At 44.6% G+C, this 23448-nt stretch overlaps 1 protein-coding gene across 1 annotated transcript in view; it reads left to right on the top strand.

Moving 5' to 3' along the window:
• The window catches only part of USP24 (ubiquitin specific peptidase 24), a 4679666-nt gene that overhangs the window by 4485393 nt on the left and 170825 nt on the right, over positions 1–23448 (top strand). Inside the window, exon 64 of the mRNA XM_044085508.1 lies at positions 9565–9640. Coding sequence (XP_043941443.1) covers positions 9565–9640 — 76 coding nt within the window. The remainder of the gene's footprint in view (positions 1–9564; positions 9641–23448) is intronic.

The raw sequence follows: 23448 nt of genomic DNA, 5'->3' as shown, positions 1-23448 counted from the left end.
GTGCCTACCACCCCTTTCTTAGCTTTGGGATTCTACCCATCTGTTATGACTGCAGCTGTATGCACGATGAACATAGTACAGTTTTGTACCTACCATAAATGTAGATGTTCGAGTGCTAATACAGCTGCAGTCCAGGTTTCCCTCCCTCCTTCCCCTCTTGGGGTATTCTTTTATGGTGTATTTGCTTGCAACTACTGTTTTTTGATTATATTGCATTGCTTTATTACACAAATTTATGTATTGCCTTCCTTCTGGGGGCACCTGACATCTGGGGCAAGAAAAACTGAAGAAAATGGCGTCGGCTGGTTCTTTTATACCCCTGGCACTCTGACGTCAGGGAAGAAGCGACGACAACCGACGCCGGACCTAGACATTGGAATTCGGCCAACCGAGGACCCGCCTGACGTCAGGAGAACCCATCTGTTATGACTGCAGCTGTATTAGCACTCGGACATCTACATTTATGGTAGGTACAAAGCTGTACTTTTGTCATTGCCCATGTCTGTGTTTTGGTCCATATACACACAGAATTGTGATTTCTAGCAGGTAGCAGCAGCATGATTCTGGTAATGAGGCCCCAGAACATCCCTTGCAGTGCAGGCTGCCTTTGTTGTTCCACATGTCATTTCCTGAGAACATCTTGATTCTCTCCACATTTCTTCATAAATTTCAGGATGTGTTCTGCTGCTGCAGATGATAAGTTGTGTTTAGCAAGGAGTGACACAAAACAACCACTGCCTCAACAACCTTTGTACTCGCTAAACTCTGAGGTCCAAAGAAGTCTGCCATAGTCCTTCCAGCTGCATGCTTGCAATTCTGTCTGTATTTCTCACTGTTGGCATGCCATTGTAGATCATGTTGACCACCATGATGGACTGTGAAATCTGTGTTACAGGTCTTGCAGAAAGCATATTTCACTCTGCGCCTGCTCGCAGAAAGCCAGTTAACACAACTCAACAAATCAGCAACAAATCCAGAAATAATCGGGACAGAGACACATACATACAAATATTTCAAGCACAGGCATTAATGCCCTTCTAGCCTTCCAATATACCAGCTTGTTCCCATAAGTGTTCCAGGCTATTCTTAAAAATATCTAAACTAGTACTTGATTTAATGTAACTCAGTAGTCTGTTCCATGCATCGTCTGCTGTCTCAGAGAACCAATTAGTACACTTCTCATTCCTATAGAATCTTCTACATAGGTTGTCTGTTCTCTTCTATTTTTAATTACACCAAACATTCTCAGAGATAGTTATCTCTAAATGCTCTATATACCTGAATACTTGAGACATTGATGGAACAAGAGAATGTAAACAAGATTATAATTCACCTTATCTGCAAACATCATCAGTTTTAGGAGGGAGTATCCTCTAATGGGTGCATTAATATGATAATAATATCATCTGCATATAATGTAAGCCTTAGCTTCGCATTCCTCCACTGATCGCCTTTAATGTGCGTATTTCTTAAACATTCTGCCAAAAGTTCCACACCATCTACTTGTTGAAACAAAGGTGTTCTACTGTCTGCTGTCTGGGCTTCTGACGACCCTTTGGCCCTTTGAATCCTGTGGTTTTAGATTGCTATCTCATACTGTTCTGAGAGAGTTTGGTTTATTTATTTCATGTTGAAAGTATATTTGTGTACTATTTCTGCTTTCCATACTCCTCTTAGTGAGCAAGTTGTGGCTCAACTTACTTTTGCAGAGAAGTTTCTCACCATACTTCATTCTTCACCTCCAGTCCACTCTATTCTCATCTGGCTCTTAACTTTGTTCCAGAGAGTTGGAGACTCGCACCTTTTGAGCCATTGTCATCTTGCCCAGTTTTGTTGCAAAAGGCCATCTTTTGGTGGCTTTTATATCTGCAAGGTTTATCCGAGTTGCGGGCATTGTGCATACTACTATATTCGTTGAGGACAGGTTTTCTCAAGAGAAATTCTGCATTTTTTTTTTTATTCACTTTGGAAACAGAATTTACTGTCTGCCAGATATTCTTCGTGTTTCACTGTTGTAGTCATCACAGTTGGGTTATCTGCCTGCAGGTAGCCGTCAGTCGGCCTGAATAACAGAGACTTAGTATTTCTGCGTCAGTTGGTGTCGCTCCAGGACTGACGTCAGGTCGTCAGGGGTATAAAAACAGGCAGCCGACACCATTACATCAGTCTTCCTTACTGAGGAGCCCGAAGCAGAAGCAGTTTGCACGAGTGCCGGTTGGCCGCTACCTTAGTTTTTTGTTTATGAATTGAATCATCCTGAAGTCTTCTAAAGCTAAGTACCCCGTTGGGGATCCTTTTTTCTTGCTTTAACCGATGTCAGAAAAAGTTAACAATTGTCTTGGCTCTGTGGAAAGCAAATACCACACCGAGATTTTCATTCTTACTGCGTCACCTGTTTAGCCCCAGACCACGATGTACCTCGCTGTCAGTTTTTTGCTTTGTTCAACGCTATAAGAGTCACTAATTTCATATACTATTCCTAGCATTAATCTCAGGCTTGTTTGGGGAGAGAAAGTGACAAGTAGTTTTACAAATAAAGTCTGAACCATTCGTCATCGGGCCCTTATTGTTGCTAAATACTTTTGTTCCCGATCTCCATATTCCGATATGGCTTCAGTAAGCCATCCGACTACTAATATTCTGAAAAAAAGGTAAGGATAAAGACAGAGACCGCACAGGTCCAAAACTGTCGACGCTTCCATTAAGCTAGTCATCAGTTTGCCGGTACTCAGTGAGGTGATTTCGCAGACCCTGATGCCCGCTTCTGTGGATTCACAGGCCTTAACTGAGACCCGATCTGAGTTCGTTATGCCGTGAGATTTTTCTTTGACTGTGGAGCCTGCGGATGTCTCTACCTTTGATGGGTCCAGAGCCACTGAGCAGGCACTGGCTTCTGAGGAAGTTCTTCGCACTACCAATGTTTGACACAAACCGACGAGCTCTTTTGCGTCTTCAGTTCTGTCTAAAACTACCGAGTTTCTAAGGCCAAGAGTACATGCTACCCTTAGAAAACTGACGACCAAAGCGCATGCACCTGCTCCCTTGCCACAACATCAAATGCTTAAAATGGCAGAAGATCTTAGTATGCTGATTAGGGGAAGCCAGCCTTCCGCTGCTAAGAGAAAAAGAGATCAGTCCCCTGCAGCTTCAACAGACCAAGAGTCCAAAGACTCTGAGGTATCTGATTATGAAGACATGCCCTTATGTGCTTATGAGGATTCTGATGCAGAGGAATCCATTCCCCCTGCCTCTCCTCCAGAGGATTTTTCTTTTGGTGAAACCTTACATACCTTAAGAGAGCATTTCCACTGGCAATGCCAAGACTATCCTCAATCCAAAAAGAGACTCGAGAATTTCTAGATTTGCCACAACATAAGCCTTTAGCAATACCCCCAGTCCTGGAAGTTGCTGATGATGTCTTTATGGAATCCAGCTTTACCCCTGATACTTCAGCCCCTGCTCCTAGGAAACCAGACAGGTACTACGGAGTACCTGATTCTCACAAATTCCTTTTCAAAAAGTCTACTGCTGATCAAGAGATCATTTCCCAGGGGCCTAAAGGTATCAAAGCTACTACAGCTAAGAATCCCACCTCTTCGAACAGGGATTCCAGAGCTTTGGACAGATGGGGTAAGAAAGTATATACCTCAGTAACTCTCGCCATTAGGCCTCTGAATTGTCATTTTCATATGCTGAAGTGCCAACAACATATTATGGAACTTATTAAACAAAAAATGGCAACATTTACAGACTGTGCAGAAAACAAAGAATTGCAAGAGCTTATGCATTCTGCAAGCCAAGTCAGCAAGCATACATTGCAGTGTGGTTTTGATGCCCTAAAAGCATCTTGCAGGGCAGCAGTCACTGGTTCTGTACTGAGAAGGCATGCTTGGCTTTAGGAACAGACCTTGCGAGACCATGTCAAATCAGTTTTTAGATGCTCCTTTGCACAAGGACAGTCTGTTTGGCACCAAAGCAGAAGAGGTTCTTAAAAAGATGGAAGAAAATCTATATCTATGCAGACAGTTAAAGAATTCTTGCAAGTACAGCCGCCTAGATTCAGTAGGCATTGCCCCTCGAAACATTGGTCCTTTCCAGCCCCCCTCAAGGCCATTTCAAACCAGACCCAGGGGTAACAGACCACCCAGATTACAGTCTCAGGGTATAAACTCCAAACCAGCACAAAACCAGAAACCAAGGACACCAAAGATTGCAGCAACTCGTACACTCGGACCAACAATAGGAGATGAGAAAAAATCCACGTCAGAAAGTTGCAGTCCACTTATTAAGAATCGACAACCAGTACACAGCCAAACAACTACTGCTTGGCTGTGTACTGGTTGTCGATTCTTAATAAAGTGGACTGCAACTTTCTGACGTGGATTTTTTCTCATCTCCTATTGTTGGTCCGAGTGTACGAGTTGCTGCAATCTTTGGTGTCCTTGGTTTACAGTCTCAGGGTATGCAGAGATCTAAGCAATGGAGTGCCTCCACCTCCAATGCAGGGAATGCTAAGCCACCCCCTTACGGAAAGAATTTCCAATGACTTCTCAACTCCACTCCCCACCTCTTCCCAACTACTTGTGCCCCTAGGAGAAAAATTGCCCTTCTTGCAAAAAACTGGATTTCCATCACCAAAGACCGATGGGTCCTCAACATTGTATCCCAGGGGTACAAATTTTACTTCCACTCACTGCCAACCTCAAACGGGTTCCCAGACCTTCCTCCAAACCAGTAGGCAGAGGCACAAAATCAAGTTCAATCCCTGCTCTCTATAAAGGCAATTCAACCTGTTCCTGCGGAACAGACAGGCAAAGTATTCTATTCCAGACTCTTCCTGGTATCCAGAAAAGAGGGCACTTAGTACCCAATCCTAGATCTGTCAATTCTCAACACCTTCCTGGTGGTACCAAAGTTCAAAATGCTCACCCTGCAGCAGCTTCTACTATGCTAGCCAAGGATGCCTGGTTAGTCGGCCTCGATTTAAAAGAAGCCTGTTTGCACATCCCCTACAAGGGACTTATGCAGGAAGTATCTACGCTTCAGAGCAGCATCTATGCATTATCAGTTCTCTACTCTTCCCTTTGGCTTATCCACTCCTCCCAGAGTATTCACAAAATGCCTGGCTCCAGCCATTGCTTACTGCAGACAGAGAAATATCCAAATTTACCCGTACTTGGACGACTGCCTGATTCAGGCAGACAGGAAATGCTGTTGCAACACCTGCCATTTGTAAAAAAACTTCTAACCTCCCGGGGTACACAATCAATGAAAAGAAATCAAAACTTGTCCCCAGTCAAAAGATTGTATTTCTGGGAGCAAGCTTGGACACAGCATCCCAGATGGCATTCCTCACTCCAGAAAAACAAGTCTATCTGATAGATTATTTTACTCAAATGGCCACCAGAACCCAGCTACCCGCAAGGAAAATCCTGCAGGCCCTAGGGTTCATGGCCTCATGCATCCTAATTCCATATTCCAGACTGCATATGAGGAAACTTCAGTGGTACTTAAAAAGTCTTTGGTGCCAACATTCTCAGGACCTGGAAACCATCATTCTTATCATACGCTGTCTAAGGACAGCGTTTCTTTGGTGGGCATCAGCATGCAACAACAAAGGACTGCCCTTTACTCAACCCCTCGCCGCCCAGACTCTAACCACAGATGCATCAGACTATGCTTGGAGGGCACACATGGATGGCAAGTGCATTCAGAGCCACTGGAACCCAAGTCAAATTCATCTGCACATCAACCAAAAATAGATGCTAGCTGTGTAGCACACTCTGACAGCTTTCAGATCCCTACTCTCACCAGGACACCTGCTAATAAAAACAGACAACACAACAGTTATGTGGTACATCAACAAGCAGGAGGGAACACACTCTTACCCACTCTGCAGACTAGCCATGGCCCTGTGGAACACAGCCTTGGACATGCAGGTCCATCTGCAAGCTCAGTTCCTGCCAGGCAAACAAAACTCACTGGCAGACGACTTAAGCAGAAATCTCCTAGACCCACATGAGTGGCAATTAGAGCCCAGCACCTTCAACCTTCTGATTCAGAAATGAGGGACCCCGGAGGTGGATGTATTTGCCTCCCCCTGCAATCACCAGCTCAGCAAATTCTGCACCCCGACTCCTCACAGCAGGGCCTGGAAAGTGAATGCCTTTTCCTTCCAGTGGCTAAATCTCTCAATCTATGCCTTTCCCCCTCTGCCCCTTCTCTTAAGAGTATTGCTCAAGATAAGCTAGGACAGACCAAGGACAATTCTGATTGCCCCGGATTGGCCATGCCAGCACTGGTACCTGTTCCTGCGCACCTTCGCACCTACACCAAAACCCAACCCTGCTGTCTCAGCAGGGGGGACAGGTCTTGCATCTGCAACTGCAAACCCTAAATCTTGCAGCCTGGCTTATTCCGGATATTCTCCCCCAGTAACCAGCCTAAGCAAGCAGATGCTGGATGTCATTCTTGAAGCCAGAAGACCCAGTACAAGGAAATCCTATGTTGATAAGTAGAAAAGGTACTGCTCCTGTATTCAGTCTAAAGGAGAGGACACAAACCTGCCCTCCCTGCCTCTAATCCTGGATTACTTAGCAGATTTACTCCACAGAGGCCTCTCCTTCTCCTCCATTAAGATCCATGCCTCTGCCATTTCAGCTCATTACAACACTGAGCCACCTCTTTTCTCTCACCCTTTTATTAAACAGTTCCTGAGAGGGGCAAACAACTTAAGGCCACCAAGGAGGGCATCCACCCCTGCTTGGGACCTTAACATTGTACGGGAAAAGCTCACGCTTCCCCCCTTTGAGCCTGCAGCATCAGCAGAGTTAAACATTTCTCTCTCGGAAAACAGCCTTGCTTCTGGCCATCACTTCAGCTAGAAGAGTGTCTGAGCTGCAAGCACTCATGGCTGTGGAATCCTTCATTATTCTCCATGCTGACAGGGTTTCCCTCAGGACTAACCCTTCCTTTATGCCTAAAGTGGTATCCAGTGTGGCTCTCAACCAATCTATCCATTTTCCAACCTTCTTCCCTAATCCTCAAAATAAAGGGGAAAGGATCCTGCACTTTTTGGACGTGCACAGACAGCTCAGATTCTACCTTGATAGGACTAACCCCTTCAGGAAATCTGACCAGTTTCTAGTCAGCTTTGCACCAGGGGCAGAGGACAAGGCCATTTCTAAACAAACAATTTCCAAATGGATAGCACATGCATCCATTTCTGCTACAAGCACCATGGGAAACCAACCCCACAGGGGGTCAGAATTCATTCCACTAGGGCAACTTCTACCTCTACAGCATTCCTCAGGGGAGTCCCTACCAGGGACATCCTGGAAGCTGCTACCTGGAGTTGTGTACACACCTTCACCAAGCATTACCACCTGCCTATCTTTTCCAAATCCAGGGTGGGTTTTGCTACAGCAGTCCTGCAAGGCATACTAGCCATCCCCAGCTCTTCTTGACTGCCTCCACCCTTCTTCAGCTTTGAGAATCTACCCAAGTGTGATGACTGCAACAGTGAAACACGACGAACATAGTACAGTTGTGTACACTTACCATAAATGTACATGTTCAAGTGTATTCACTGTTGCAATCCTGGTTTCCCTCCCTCTAGCCCCTTGTTTCTCTCTTTCTCTCCATGCCTATTACTCACCCCTTTCTGGGGTATTGGTATTTACTTTTTACTGGTGGTATTTTCCCCACCATAACATAGGTCCCTATTTGGGGGGTTCCTGAAATTTGGGGCAAGAAAAACTGATGTAATGGCGTTGGCTGCCTGTTTTTATACCCCTGATGACCTGACAGTCCTGGAGCGACAGCAACCGACACAGGAATACTAAGTCTCTGGTATTCAGGCCAACTGAGGGGCTACCTGCAGGCAGATAACCCAAGTGTGATGACTGCAACAGTGAATACACTCGAACATCTACATCGGGTCTATATTAAATTGTCGAAAGCCAACAATATCGAATTTGATATTGTCGAGACGACAATAGCAAACGCTCAGAATCTCAAACGTGTAAACGGAAATCTCCATAAGGGAAGATTTCCGTCTAACTTCAATATAGTGGGTCTCGGAGTTGGTATATTTATGTAGCGGGGGGGTGCAACCCCGCATGTGGGGGTGCAGGGGGGCTTGCCCCCCCTTCCTACACCCTTTAGTTTTTCTTTTTTTTTTTAATTTTTTTTTTTTTTACGAACATTCGATGTTTTAATAGTTCGATCACTAAGGGTCGACCTTTAGTGATTCGAGCTATTAAACATTCAATGTTCTAATATAGATCCTCTACATTTATGGTAAGTGTACACAACTGTACTTTCTTTCTTTGTGGGCTTACCTACTCAAACATCCTAGTGCGAGTCCGCTTCAGAAACTAGATGTTTACATTGGTAGCCATTTAAAATGCTGGGACCTGCTAGAGCAAGTCCCAAAATCTGTAGACTGAATGGCCAAAGAATGGACTTGCATATGCTAAGTCCGAGATGCCATTTCTTGAAATATTCCCTTTTTCTGTAAGGTGTGGCAATCTAGGAGCTAATAAGTATATGTTTTTTTTTTGGGTGGTGGGGCTTGTCCCCCTGCAAAAAGGAGTTTTAAGGAGAACAACAGTCTTTGAGATCACTCTTCTTATGTGTTTTCAGTTTTTTTTTTTTTTTTTCAGAATGTCGACACTAGGCATTTCAAGTGCTAACATTTCAATAGGGAGCCATTTACATCAGTTCAGTGCTCAGTGTACTGTTACTTTAACTCTGGCTCCTTCATCAGATTGTGATAACCCACTTTTTTCTCTTTTTAGTAAAGGTCAAAAAGGTTTCATTACTAATTTGACAATCACTTAGCTGATACTTCCAAAAGGCTACTAAAAGAGTATTTCATGGCTCTGAGAGTACATTTTACATGAATGATTGCCATAGTCATTGCTTATTTTAAGAGAGTTTTAGCCCTGGGCATTTTCATACCTTGACTTGACTGGTGCTCACACAGTTGTTAACCATTACTTCATTGACACTGCCTACATACTTGGCTAGACTTTGCTAGGAAACTATTTAATAGAGCACTACCTAATTTTGTATTGCTGCCACTATCCTACCTGATAGCTAATCGGGAGACTTTCATTAGCAGAGACCCTTCTGCCTACAGTCCATATAGGAAATTAGTCATGCAGGTACTTGTCATAACCCTAGATCTTCAAAGACTAGAATAAGAAGAATATAACTTCTTCCTTGTTCTTCTGGACTGGAATTTCTGGCAGGCTTTACTTCACTCATTTTTATAATCTGTTCATTGTTGGTCATGAACTTTAGAGAGTAGGTTCATTTCCTCAGTTATGATGTCCATCCAGCATTGACAGGAAGAGGTATCATTAAACAAAAGACTAAGCTCTGCATTAGAAAAACTTGGAAATTGCTCTTTCTAGGGGATGGCATTTACAAGGGTACTTCTATTCCTATTTCATTAAGATCTGAGATTGTGGTATGTACTTTCATAACTAAACTCTATGGTAGGAGTAGTCAACTGATCGTTTTCATGTTTAACATTCATAACTTTTTTTCTTGTAGATGCCCTACTGCAAAGGAATACTTCAAAGAGCACTCTAATCACTGGAGTTGGGCAGTGCAGTGGCTTCAAAAAAAGGTATGTGCAGTTAGGATGTCATTTTTATAAAGAAATATAAGATCTTAGTAACAATGGATGTTAATTATTGGACAACTAAGCTGAAAGGTCCTGAATCTTTCTGCTAATTGAATACTAAACTTTTTTATTTTCAAATTTTAGGCAGTAATCAGAGCCATAACTAAGGTGGGGTGAGGGAGTACCTGCCCTGGGTACAAGGTGTTGGGGGTGTTATCAGCAAGTGCTGATGGTGCGAAAGAGCTGTACCGGCATTCATTTATGAAACTGTGAGGGTATGGTGGCTTTATAAATAAATGCCAGTACTTCATTTTCAGTCATGCCTAAAGTGCTCTGTTTCTTTGACACTGCAGAAAATATTTGAAAAGATGGCTTCTACATTGATAGTTGAATTGTCTGTGCTTTTGGTGGGTCTGAGTTGACAACTTTGCACTTGGATGCTTGTCCAGTGCTCAAGTTTCTCCCCTCTGCCATAAGGCATTGCATCCCCCTTGCTTCCCTGATATTTTTTGCCATCCTACTCTAGAAAACAGAAGGGTAGCAGAAAGTCCCAGTATTCTTTTTTTGGCTCCTCTTCAGACAAGGTCCATCAAGGCGGGGACAGTGTCCTGTAATGCAACCTTAGGGGCATTGAGGGTCAAAAGAACCAGAGGTCCTTTTTCAAAGAAACTGTTCCAGCACTCCTGAAAAGTTGCCCATTTGCTCCCTGTCTGGGTTCAATCAGGAAACATCTGTCTCTTCACCCAGCAGTTTGATCAGCCATCATAAAGGACAAATAGCTGAAGAATATAATATTGAGAGGATACTTTATACCATTCATTTCCACTCCCACATAAACATTACTGCCCCTTCCAGATCAACCCCATTAAAAAGAAAAAATTCAGCATCTCAAGTGATCCCTCATCCTGTATAAAACAGAGCTATCCAAGAGGTTCCAACACATGAGGAAGGATCCAGAGTCTGCTCTAGATTTTTTAGTTCCAGACCGGGACTTCGGGCCCAATTTGGATCTCAGTGGGTTGAATCTACACTGAAAGAAGACAAAATTACCGATGGTGCAATATTCACTCCTACATGGAGGGGGGACTACATGTGCTGGATAGACCTTCAGGATGCTTACCTACACGAGGATCATGGAGCAGTCTGGAACAAATCTGTGCTTTGACCCAGTCTCAAAACAGCCTAACCGGTATTAACCAAGTTCATGTTGGTGGTTGTGGCACATCACAAGCTGCAAGGGGTCTGTGTGTTCCCATCTCAATGCCTGGCTCTTAGCTGTTGCAAGCACAAAAGAATCACTTATCCTAGCAAGAGATTACTTATTCTGATTGTGCTAGTCCTTGGGAATCTCATTAAACATAGAGACATCAGATCTGGTGCCCTTTCAGATTTGGCATTTATAGGTTCCCATCTAGAAACCTCAGAATGTATAGCAAGGCTTTCACAGCAAAACCGGATCTCCATAAGTTTACAAGTCGTGATACTTCTTAAGTTTGAATCTCCAGCATCCCTAGTGTTGCATACTCTGAGCACATTGGCAGCTGTCATTAATGTTGGATGTTCTTCGTGTTTCACTGTTGCAGTCATTACATTTGGGTTGTCTGTTTGCAGTAGCCCTCAGTCGGCCTGATTAACAAGTCTTGGGTCCTGCGTCGGTTGCTGTCCCTTCTTCCATGATGTCAGGTGTATCAAACATGCAGCCAATGCCTCTTTGGCCCTCTTCAAAAGGAGCCTTGATGATTGGATGGGAGAAAGGAAATTCACCCCAGGGATCACGTCAGTTGCCTTGCTAGACAGGGGTCCATGGAAGTAAATAGTGTGGGAAGAAATAGCCAGGGAATTGTTATGGCTAGGCTTGTATAGGCCCTAGGGCCGATAGCCTAGTGCCAACCTATGAACCTATACATCAGTCTTTCTTGCCGTGCGGTGCTCGAAGCAGAAGCAGTTCGCAAGTGCCAGTTGTCCGACTCCTGAAATTTTCGTTTTCGAGTTTCAGAACCAAAGTCTTGAACTAAAGCGAATTCCCCCGTGGGGAAACTTTTTCTTGCTCCTTACCGATGTCAGTAAAAGTTAATAATTGCATTACTTGTGGAAAGCAAATAACCTCACAAAGATTTTCATTCGTACTGTATTCCTTGCCTAGACCCTGACCACGATGTACCTTGCTGTCGGTTTTGTGCTTTATTTAATCAGCGCACTATCCGTCACCGGTATATTTTCGCCTCTAAATATTTCGGTTCTCGGTTCAATTATCCAGAAATGTCGTCGGTTAGCCATCTGACTACTGGGATTCCGAAAAAACGCAAAGATAAAGACAGAGACAGGCTGTTGAGGTCCAAAGCTGCCGACAACGCTTCTCCTAAGCCAGTCGCCAGTTCGTCGGTACTCAGTGAAGCGCTTTTGCAGACCCTGATACCCGCTACTTCTGACTCGCGGTCCTCTACTGAGACCCATTCGGAGTCTGGTATGCCGCGAGATGTTTCAACTGTGGAACCTGCTGATGTTGCTACCTTGGATGGGTCCAGAGCTGCTGTGCAGGCACCAGCTTCTGAGGGTGTATGCAGGCCTACGGACTTGCATATTAAACCAATGCCTCCTTCTTCAATTAGGCCGAAATCTCAAACCATGCCTAAGAAACCGGCGCCCAGGCCACATGCTCAGGCCTCTATGCCTAAAAAACTAATGATAAGAATGGCTGAAGCTGTTATAACTCTAATCAGGGGAAGCCAACCTCCCCCTTCTAAGAGACCTAGGACTAAAGTTGTTTATGAATCTTCTGACCAGGATTCAGATTTTTCTGATTCTTCTGATGATCTGGATTTGCCCTTATCTACTTATGAGGATTCTGATGCAGAGGACTCTATTCCCTTTGCTTCCCCTCCAGAAGATTTCTCTTTTGGTGAGACCTTACATACTCTAAGGGAGCATTTCCACTTTATTAAAAAAGAGGTGTAGAGATTTCTTACTCCTGCCTCAGCATAGGCCTTTAGCTATACCTCCTGTACTAGACATTGTTGATGATGACTTTTCAGAATCTAGTTTGGCCCCTGATTCTTTGCCTCCTGCTCCCAGAAAACCTGACAGATATTACAGGGTTCCTGATTCACACAAGTTCCTTTTTAAAAATCCTATTGTGGATCCAGAGACTATTTCACAGGGAACCAAGGGCGTTAAGGCTTCTACTGCTAAAATCCTATTCCCTCTGACAGAGACTCCAGGGCGCTGGATAGATGGGGGTAAGAAGGTTTACACTTCTGCAACCTTGGCCATTAGGGCTTTAAACTGCCAGTTTCATATGGTAAAGTTTCAACAACATGTTATTGGATTGCTTAAATAGAAAACGATGTTGATTCCTGACAGTGCTGAAAATAAAGAATTACAGGATTTAATGCATTCTGCTGAACAGGTTGGAAAACATTCTTTGCAGTGTGGATTTGATTCATTAAAGGCCTCTTGCAGGGCTGCTGTTACTGGATCTGTGCTCAGAAGGCATGCTTGGCTTAAGGAGCAATCTTTGCCTGATCATGTTAAAGCTAAATTGTTGGATGCTCCCTTAAATCAGGACCGCCTGTTTGTTTGGCAACAAGGCTGGGGAAGTTCTTAAAAAGATGGAAGATAAAGCTAAAGCTATGCAAACTGTTAACGATTTCTTACAAGTTCAGCCTCCTAGATTTAGTAGGCACTGGCCCTCTAAAAATTGGTCCTTTCCAGCCCCTTCCAGGTCTTCTCAAGCCAAACTGAGACACAGCAGAAACCCCAGGTTTCAGTCCTAAGGGGCACACAAGACTAAGCAGTGGGGGGTTTCTGCACCCAAATCTGGGAGTAGTAAGACTCCCCCCTATGGAAAATTGTCTCAATGACTTGCTTTTAAACTTCCAAGCACTTCCCAACAGAATGCTCCTTTAGGCGAAAAGATTGGTCTGCAGGCCAAAAACTGGGAACTCATTACCCAGGACAAATGGGTTTTAAATATAGTGTCCCAAGGATACAGATTTCACTTCCACATGTTACCAACACCAAGCGGGTGGCCAGATCTACCCCCAAATCAGTGGGCAGAGGCCCAAACTGAAGTACTCTCTCTCTCTTAAAAATGGGGGCTGTTCAGTTGGTACCAGAAGAGGAAAAGGGACAAGGTTTCTATTTGAGACTTTTCCTGGTACCCAGAAAAGGCAATACATGGCGTCCTATCCTGGACCTTTCTACTCTAAACACCTTTCTGGTGATTCAAAAATTCAAAATGCTGACTCTTCACCAGCTGCCTCCTGTGTTAGGCAAAGATGCATGGTTGGCAACACTAGACTTAAAAGAAGCATACCTGCACATCCCTATCAGGGAGTCTTGCAGAGAAGATACCTACACCTCAACGCAGGCTATGTGCACTATTAGTTCTCTGCACTGCCCTTTGGCTTATATACTGTGCCCAGGGTATTTACAAAGTGCCCATCTCCAGTCATTGCATTTTGCTGGCAAAGAAATATTCAGATATACCCATACCTGGACGATTGACTAATTCAGGCAGAAAGCCAGGACATTCTTTTAAATAATCTGGCCTTTGTTCAAAGGGTACTGACTTGTCTGGGGTTCACCATAAACAAAAAGAAATCACACCTGGTACCTGTCAACAAATTATATTCCTGGGAGCAAGCTTGAATACAACTTCCCAAGATGGCTTTCCTCATGCCAGAGAAACGGATTCATTTGACAACCTACTTCAAACAAGTGGCCACAAAAACCCAGCTATCTGCAAGGCAAATACTGCAAGCCTTGGGGTTCATGGCCTCCTACATTCTTCTAATTCCATATGCAAGGCTGCATATGAGGAAACTACAGTGGTATCTCAAAAGCCTATAGTGTCAACATTCACAATCTAGAAGCAAAGATTCCTATCATACTTTGCCTACGCCTAGAGTTCCTTTGGTGGGCAGAGGCCTGCAACCAAAACAGGGGAATACCATTCACATTATCCCCTGCCGCCCAAATCTTAACAGACGCATCAGACTATGCATGGGGGGCTCATCTGGCAGGGATGTGCATTCAGGGCAAATGGAACCCAAGTCAAATGCACCTGCACATAAATCAAAAGGAAATGTTAGCTGTACAGAATGCTCTGACAGCCTTCAAGGACCACATTCTTCTGGGACAACTAATAGTAAAGACGGAAAACACCACTGTCATGTGGTACATAAACAAGCAGGGGGGTACACATTCTAACCCCTTCTGCAGACTAGCAATGGCATTGTGGAACACAGCCTTGAGCTACCAAGTGAATCTACAAGCTCAATTCCTGCCAGGAGAAGTAAATACACTGGCAGACGGACTAAGCAGAAACCTTATGGACTCACACAAGTGGAAACTGGGACCAAGGATTTTCAACATGTTGACATGCAAATGGAGTAGCCCAGATATAAACCTGCTTGCCTCCCCCAGAACCATCAGCTGGACAAATTTTGCACAAGGATTCCCCACAAACTAGCTTGGAAAGTGGATGCTCTATCCTTCAGCTGGAAAAACCTATCAGTTTATGCCTTTCCTCCTCTGCCTCTGCTCCCCAAGGTACTACTAAAGATCAAACAGGACAAGCCAAGGATGATTTTAATTACACCAGACTGGCCTCATCAACATTGGTACCCACTCTTGTGCAGTGTGTCACGCTTGGCTCCATGGCACCTGCCTTAGACTCCTTCCCTGTTGTCTCAGCAGAAGAACCAGATTCTGCACCCTCAGCTGCAAACCCTGAACCTAGCAGCCTGGCTAATTACCTAATCTCTCCTTTACCATCCCTCAGTAAATCAGTGATATCATTTTAGAGGCAAGGAGGCCTAATACTAGGAAAATATTATGCTGCAAAATGGAAAAGATTTTGTGCCTGGAACCAATCTCAAGGAATGAATGCAGCACTGCCCAGTTTACCTCAGATTCTACAATACTTGACTGGGATGCTTCATAAGGGCTTGCACTTTTTCTCCATCAAAATTCATGCCTCAGCCATTTCAGCTCATTATAGCACAGAGCCTCCCCTCTTCCCTCACCCACTGCTCAAGCAGTTCCTCAGAGGGGCCAAAAATTTAAGGCCACCCAGGAGAGCTCCAACTTCATCGTGGGATCTTAACTTTGTCTTGGAGAAACTCACTCTTCCTCCTTTCGAGCCAGCTGCTACTGCAGATTTAAAATTTCTTTCCTGGAAAACAGCTTTCTTTTTAGCAATCACTTCTGCAATAAGGGTATCAGAATTACAGGCCCTTATGGCAGTGGAACCTTTCATCATCTTTCATGCGGACAGGGTGTCCCTCAGAACCAAATCCCTCCTTCATGCCCAAGGTGGTATCCAGTGTGGCTCTTAATCAGTCCATTCATTTGCCTACCTTCTTTCCTAACCCACAGAACAAAGGGGAAAGAATACTGCACTCTTTAGATGTGCACAGACAGCTTAGATTCTACTTGGACAGGAGTAAACCTCAAAGGAAATCTGAACAACTGCTGGTGGCATTTGATGCAGGGACAGAGGGAAAAGCTATTTCAAAACAAACCATTTCAAAATGGATAGGCCCACTGCATTCATTTCTGCTATAAGCACCATGGAAAACCTATCCCACAGGGCATCGGACCCCATTCAGCCAGGGCTGCATCTGCCTCTACAGCCTTTCTCAGGGGCGTTCCTACTAGGGACATCCAAGAAGCTGCTACTTGGAGTTCTGTACATACTTTCACCAAGCATTATCATTTGCCAGTTTTCTCTAAATCCAGAGCTGGTTTTGCCACTGCAGTCTTGCAGGGCCTTATAGCTGGTCCTAATTCTATTTAAATTCCTCCTCCCAACCTTAACTTTGGGAATCTACCCAAATGTAATGACTGCAATAGAGAAACACGAAGAACATAGTACAGTTGTGTACACCTACCATAGATGTAGATGTTCGAGTGTATTCACTGTTGCAGTCCTGGTTACCCTCCCTCCAGCCCACTTTCTTCTTTTGGCTCTACCTCTACTCTCACTTACTATGCTCTAAAAGCTTTTTGGTGTATTTGCTTTTTTGTTGGAGGTATATCCTTGTATTTATAGATTTAATTGCTTCCCATTAGGGGGGACACCTGACATCTGGGGCAAGAAAAACTGATGTAATGGCGTTGGCTGCATGTTTTATACCCCTATTGACCTGACGTCATGGAACAAGGGACAGCAACCGATGCAGGACCCAAGACTTTGTTAATCAGGCCGACTGAGGGCTACTGCAAGCAGATAACCCAAATGTAATGACTGCAACAGTGAATACACTCGAACATCTACATTTATGGTAAGTGTACACAACTGTACTTACTTCATGCCAGGTTCGATTTGAAGGTCCTTCAGTGGACACTGTCTTCAGTGATGCAGTCCACCCAGTTACTACCCTTTCCTTTTAGACTATTGAAAGGTTTGTAAGAGCCAACCGAAGTGGTGGGTTCAGTCTCCCATTGTATTTACATTCATTCTTTCCTTGGCATCTGCAACATTTATCCTTGATGCTTCCTCTGTGGTGTGGAGGAGCAATATGTTGTGTTAGGAATGTTCAAGGAATAAGATATCGATAAGAGGCTCACCTTGGACTTCCTCTGCTAGGGTGTGATATCTACCCACACACACAGTATGTCTGTAGTGTGGTACATCATCAAGCAACACAGAACCTAATAGGGTGTGGCAATGGTCGATTTCTTTGCAGCACTTTCTAATAGCAGCACACATTCCAGGTCTGACCAGTATTCTTGTGGACAGGCTCAGCCATTGTATCCTCATGCCTTATAAGTGATCTCTGTATCCAGCGGCAGCCAAAATATTCAACCTCTTGGGTCAGCCTTGCTGCAACCTCTATGCTTCCCCACTCAATACCAAAGGTAGCAGGTACTTTGTTCTCATCCCTCCACAGGAGCACTGGAATGCTGTGGTGGTCCATTCTTGGCCACCTAGACTACTGTATACCTTTCCTCCTCTTCCATCGATGACAAAATTCATACAGAAAACGTCTGCATACAAGACAAAAGTGATACTAATAGCCCCCTTCTAGCCCAGGTCAATATGGTTTTCAATGCTGTGGCTTCATCTATCACAGCCTCCTAGGTTACTAGAGCCACAATATGATCTCCTATCTCACTTGTCTGGACAGCTTCATCCAGACATCATTTCCCTCAGACTAACCACATGGTTTCTCCAATTCCAGTGATTGCCAGTAATATAACATCACCTTCCATAGTGGTATAAAGGGTCTATATTAGCTCATTGAAAGACATCTCCATTGACACCAAACTATCAAAATTCACTACCACAATTTGCAGAATTTAACCCAGGGCAATGAAACAATTGTCCCGTAGCACAACAGAGCACACAGCCCACTAAATCAAACCCACCCAAGTGGGGGGCTGTGCCCCCACCCCCCCAACTATATATACCAACAATGAGATTGTACTACAGTGGGGAAAGCGGCAAAGTTGTGGAGTTAGCCAACTACTTCCTTACCCTGGGTAAAATTCCAAGACTCGTGGAAGTCAATTTCAACGGTTTGATGTTGCTGGAGAGGTGTTAACATGGAAATGTCTTTCGACAAACTAATATAGACCCAGAATAAATTTTCACTGCTTTGCAGAGCAGTGTACTTGAAAACCTTATAAGAGTAAAAGGCAGAGAGTCTTCCTTTGGGCAGTCAGCCTTGTATTAGCTTCATACTCAGTCTAGTATCTTTTATTTTACAGTTTCTACCCAGATAGTAGCACCAGCTACATTACTGTCAAGGTCCAGCTGACTGCCTTCTCAGGTTTTGACTTGGGTTTCAACTCCTCTTCTCCTCTTGCATCTCAAATGATATTTAAAGTCCCTCTGAAGGGGCACCTTTCATCTTCGACTTCCCAGCAAAGACCCCACCCCACCATGGAAACTTAAGTTTGTGCTGCAAGCTCTCACAACTCACTCTTTGAGCCTTCTTACTTCTTAAAACACCTTGCTTGGAAGATGTTGCTTTTAGTGTTAGTTACTGTAGCTAAATACAGTATCTGAACTGCATGCCTTATTCTGCAAACCACTGCACCTTATTTTTCATAAAGATAATTTCTCTCAGACCAAATTCTGCCTTCATTCCCAAAGTAATCTCAAAGACTGCCTTCAACCAGACAATTCACTTTCCAGTCTTCTGTCCAAATTATTTCTACAGACGAGAATACCAGTTATATGCTTTGGATGTGTACAGACAGCTAAAATTCTGCCTTCTGATGACAAAACCATTTAAAAAAGATGTCTTTTTTTTTCCTCTGCATAACTAGGGTATAAGGTCTCCATAGTGACTTTGTCTATATGGCTTTTGGAGTACATTTACTTTACTTATTCCATGTATAACAAACCCTTACTCTCAACATCTAAGGCTTATTCAGATAAGATTTAATCTGATGATGTAAATATTTATTCATTCCTTACTGATAGGACTTCGGTTCCATCCTCGGAACCGACACGGCCGTTACCAAGCTCGCTCCAGCCAAAAACTTTCAGCTAAGACCTACCCATAATGCCCCTCTCATAGTCTCTTCAGATCTCATTTGCCGCATTCCTCATCTGACGTGACAAGCCTTCTCTCTCAAAGCTAAGTGTAGAGTTTTTGTGTAAATTTCTATCAATGAAAAATAACAGAAACAACCACCCAAAAGAGCAGAAACTCAAAACTGTTGAAATAAAAAAAAAATGCCACCAAACCCGTACAGAACGGTAACACTTGACAAACTTTATTGCAGAAAAAGATTAAGCACTTTTACCCTGTGGCTTCATCAGAGTAACTGTTAAAATTCAAATGCAAGCTTAAATAAACTTCTTAACACAGTCACATGATCAATGCAATAGGGAAATTAATGAATACTTATTTAAAAAGACTACATCAGCATGAACAAAGTGCTGTGTTCAATAGAAATCACATTTAAATATACATGAATCTATATATTGTTTTAAAATGCTAGTGCTAATAAAATAAATATGGTATGTTAACTTAGTTAAAAATAACTAATTTAAAATTATTGGATAAAAATGTTAAATAAAAATACACACCTCGTCAGATGTGCCAAGCCTTCTCTCTCAAAGCTAAGTGTAGAGTTTTTGTGTAAATTCCTATCAATACCTTTCCTTTTAGTCAGTTTTTTTTGTTAATTTTCATCTTTCGTTTGTAGACTCCTCTACTTGTTCTATTCCCTACCCTCTACCTTTGGTAGTTCCTTTTTATACCATTGTTGGTACTGTCCCTCTCTCCTACCTTTGGTAAGCCCTCTTTCCTACCACTTGTGGTATTTCTAAGTACTATTGTTGGTACTCTTCTCTTTCATCTATCTGGAAAAAAAAAACTATTCTCTTTAACTCTGCTACTGTTGTTTTTTGACTGTTTACCTTGTCGCTTGGATTAGTGTGGTGCGTGTCATTATGTCTGAAAAAGCCAAATTGGGGTTTAAGCAGTACGATAAATGCGGGCGTAAGATGCCCAATTCAGACAGTCACACTCGGTGCGTTTATTGTTTGGGCATAGACAATATAAATGCTTTGTGTGATATCTGCTCCAGCTTCAGCAATCACACTTTGGCTGAGCATAAAGACAAGTTAATACTGAAGGGTTTGATGAAAACTCCCTTTTCGGAGGCTGTCTCTGGGACGGAGGTCTCACCATCTCCTAAGACTAAAAAACACAAAGAGAAACGGAGTCACTCGGTTCCTGCATCTCTGTTCGTTTCGGAACTGAGTCGACGCCAAGCTTCTCCGGCGCCTTCGGTGCAGACAACCTCGGCACTAGGCTTTATGTCTTCTCCCTCGGTGCCGCCTCTAATTTTGACTTCTATTACAGTACCAACTTCAGCACCATCGTCCTCGGTGCCGTCCTTTGTCTTGGCACGGGCTTTGACTACCATACCTGCATCGGCACCATCCCCGGCCACAGTGCCGATAGCTTATACGGTTCCAAAGACAATGACCCTGTCTGTTCCAAAGGTTGAACACCTTCCCAGAACTAGATATTCTCCAACTTACAACCCATTTTCAGGGCATTTAGCCCCTTTCTTGAAAGACCTGACTCTCCTTCAGAAGCCTCCTACAGATCCGCCAGGAGCCTTTCAGAACAAGATGTTGTGAAGGTTGTGGACGAGCTCCTGGCAGCTAGAGGATTGCCCACCCCTGCTAGGTCTTCCGTCCCCTTTGGAACAGAACCTTTCACAGCATACTCACCAGTATATCCTCCTCTGGCCTCTTCCCAGGCCCCAGAGACTTCGGTACCGATGACCACCTCGGTGCATACTGTCTCAACTCCAACTGCAGAGGTTCCCCTGTCGGCACTGACTACTCTTGGCACAACAGCTCCATTGAAACCGGTGCACTCTCGGAGCAGTAATTGGACTGCCGGCACCATGGTTCCTAGTTCGGTGCCTATTTTTTCGCTGGCACCGTCTATGGCCATGGTGCCACTGACAGTCCTCTTGGAGCTCCTCACTTGGAGGTGGGCTCCTCAGAGCAGGGTGTGACCCCAGTTCCGAGGTTGTCCTTCTCAGTTCCGGGCTCCCATCCCTCCTCGGGCAGGCCTGATTTCCAGGTGATGGAGAGGGTCCTTGCCTCAACAGGCTCGCAGTCAGCACCAATGGCATCGACACCAAAACCCCCCTCTAGCATGTAGCAGACCCAACCCCTTACTCTAGGATCCTGAGCACGGGAGCCGCAAGACCTTCCCTTGAAGAGAACCCTTTCTCTGGAGTCCTGCTCAGAAGATCCCACTGGGGAGCCACCCCAGAAGAAATGGTGCAAGAGGAAGCACTTTGATTCCCCTGAGGAATCTATCACTGAGGACACCAATTGCAATGAGGGAGAAGGGTCCCCACGGTCTCCCCCAGAAGGCATCTCATTTGGAGACATTCTCGAGATCCTCAAGCAGAGGGGAGACTGGAAGTCCTCTAACCCTTCTTCGGAGGAATCTGTGTTCTTGCAGGCCTTTCGTGCTCGTGCTTGGCCATCTACTTCCTGGGTGACCCCACCTGCAGATGAACTTGTAAAACTGATTGTGCAGTGTGCCTGGAAAGCCCCGGACAACATAGAACCTGTCCCGGAGGCCAGACAGAATTGTATCCACCCCCGAAGACCAGTCCAATTGGTCCAAGCAGTTGGTAGTTGATTCCATGGTCATGGTGGTGGCCACCAAGAGGTAACTGGCAGAAGATAGTTCCACTGTTCATCTCCCGAACAGGGAGTCTCGGGCTATGGACAGACTGGGGAAGTGGACCTATGCTTCAGCGACATTTGCCATATGCTGAACTATGTGGCACACTTCATTTGCCTCCAAAGAGAACTAATTTCTGAAATGTCTGCCTCTTTGGCGGGGGTACTACCTGATGAGGTGCATGACACTGTCGCTTCACAGCTAGCTACCCTGGAATCTATCTCGAACTCCTCGATGCGCTTGATATCTTACACCACCGAGGGGGGCAGCTTGAGCAGCCGCATCAGGCATCGTCATGAGACGGCATGCTTGGATGCATTTGTGTGATTTCGCAGATCCCTTTAAATCTTCCTTCGTCAACGTGCCTTGTCTGCTCTGGGCATACGTTTTTCCACCCCTAGAGATCCTATTCCAGGAACCAGAGGGGAGGAAAATTGTGGTTCAAGAAGTCCCAAGGATCCTTTCGTGACACTCATGGTGAGCAATCCCTCAGGGCAGAGGGGGCAACTCATCTGGAAGATGCCCCTTTTGGGGCAGAGGGGGTCCATGCAACCAGCGCGCTAGAGATTCCTTCTCCGGCCGACCCTACCAGCGCTTCTGAGCAGCGGCCTGATTGCTTTCCTCTGGAAGCAGTCTGGGGTCGATTTTCCCTGCACCTACAAGCCTGGCAACTTATCACTACTGATGCATGGGTGCAGAGAATAATATCCAGAGGCTGCCATATCCCATTCGATGTTACTCCCAGACCTGTCAAACGAATCCCTGATGTTCCGCCTAGTCAGAGGGAGGTAGCAGCCTTGGAAACCGAAAAGCTGCTAAGAAAGAGAGTCATCCTGCCAGTCCCACCAGACCAGAGAGGATCCGGTTTTTACTCAAGGTTCTTTTTAGTGCCAAAAAACACAGGGGGCTGGAGACCAATCCTTGAGCTCAGATTACTGAACAAATTCATAAAACCTCAAAAATTCCAGATGGTCACGGTACAATCTTTCCTTCTCTTTCTAGGGAAGGATAACTGGATGTGCTCTATTGATCTCCGGGACGCGTATTCCCACATAAAGATGGACAAGTGCTCCCAGAGATTTCTCCGCTTCTGGCTGGGAGCCAATCACTACCAGCTAAGGGTATTGCCATTTGGTCTCTCGACAGCCCCCAGAGTGTTCACCATATGTATGGCAGTTGTAGTGGCTTGTCTTTGACTATAAGGATTCCAGGCATTTTTGTATCTAGACGATTGGCTCCTTACCGCCACGACCAAGAATCTTCTCATCCCACAGCGTCTCTTGCACTTAAGGCCTTGCTCTTCGCTTAGAGTTTACGATCAACAAGGAAAAATCTCAGATGTCCCCAACAAAAACACTGGAATTTATTGGAGTGATCTTCGACACAACATCCTGTCAAACTTCCCTTCCTCCTCATAGGCTCTCAAAAATAAGAATCCAGATTCAAGTCCTCCTCCAACCGACTTTTGTACCAGCACGCCGTGTACTACAACTACTGGGTTCTATGGCATCAACCATTACCTTAGTTGCAGTGGCGAGGTTGCACATGAGACTAGTACAGTGCCTCCTTTTTCACAGTGGTCGATCTTAACCCATCCTCTCGACCACTAGATACGCCTTAGAA

Source organism: Protopterus annectens, chromosome 10.part0 (genome assembly GCF_019279795.1).
Source record: "Protopterus annectens isolate FY-2018-M chromosome 10.part0, PAN1.0, whole genome shotgun sequence".
Taxonomy (NCBI): Eukaryota; Metazoa; Chordata; order Ceratodontiformes; family Protopteridae; genus Protopterus; species Protopterus annectens.
The sequence above is the reverse complement of the archived record's forward strand: the minus strand, read 5'-3'. Positions and strand labels throughout refer to the sequence as shown.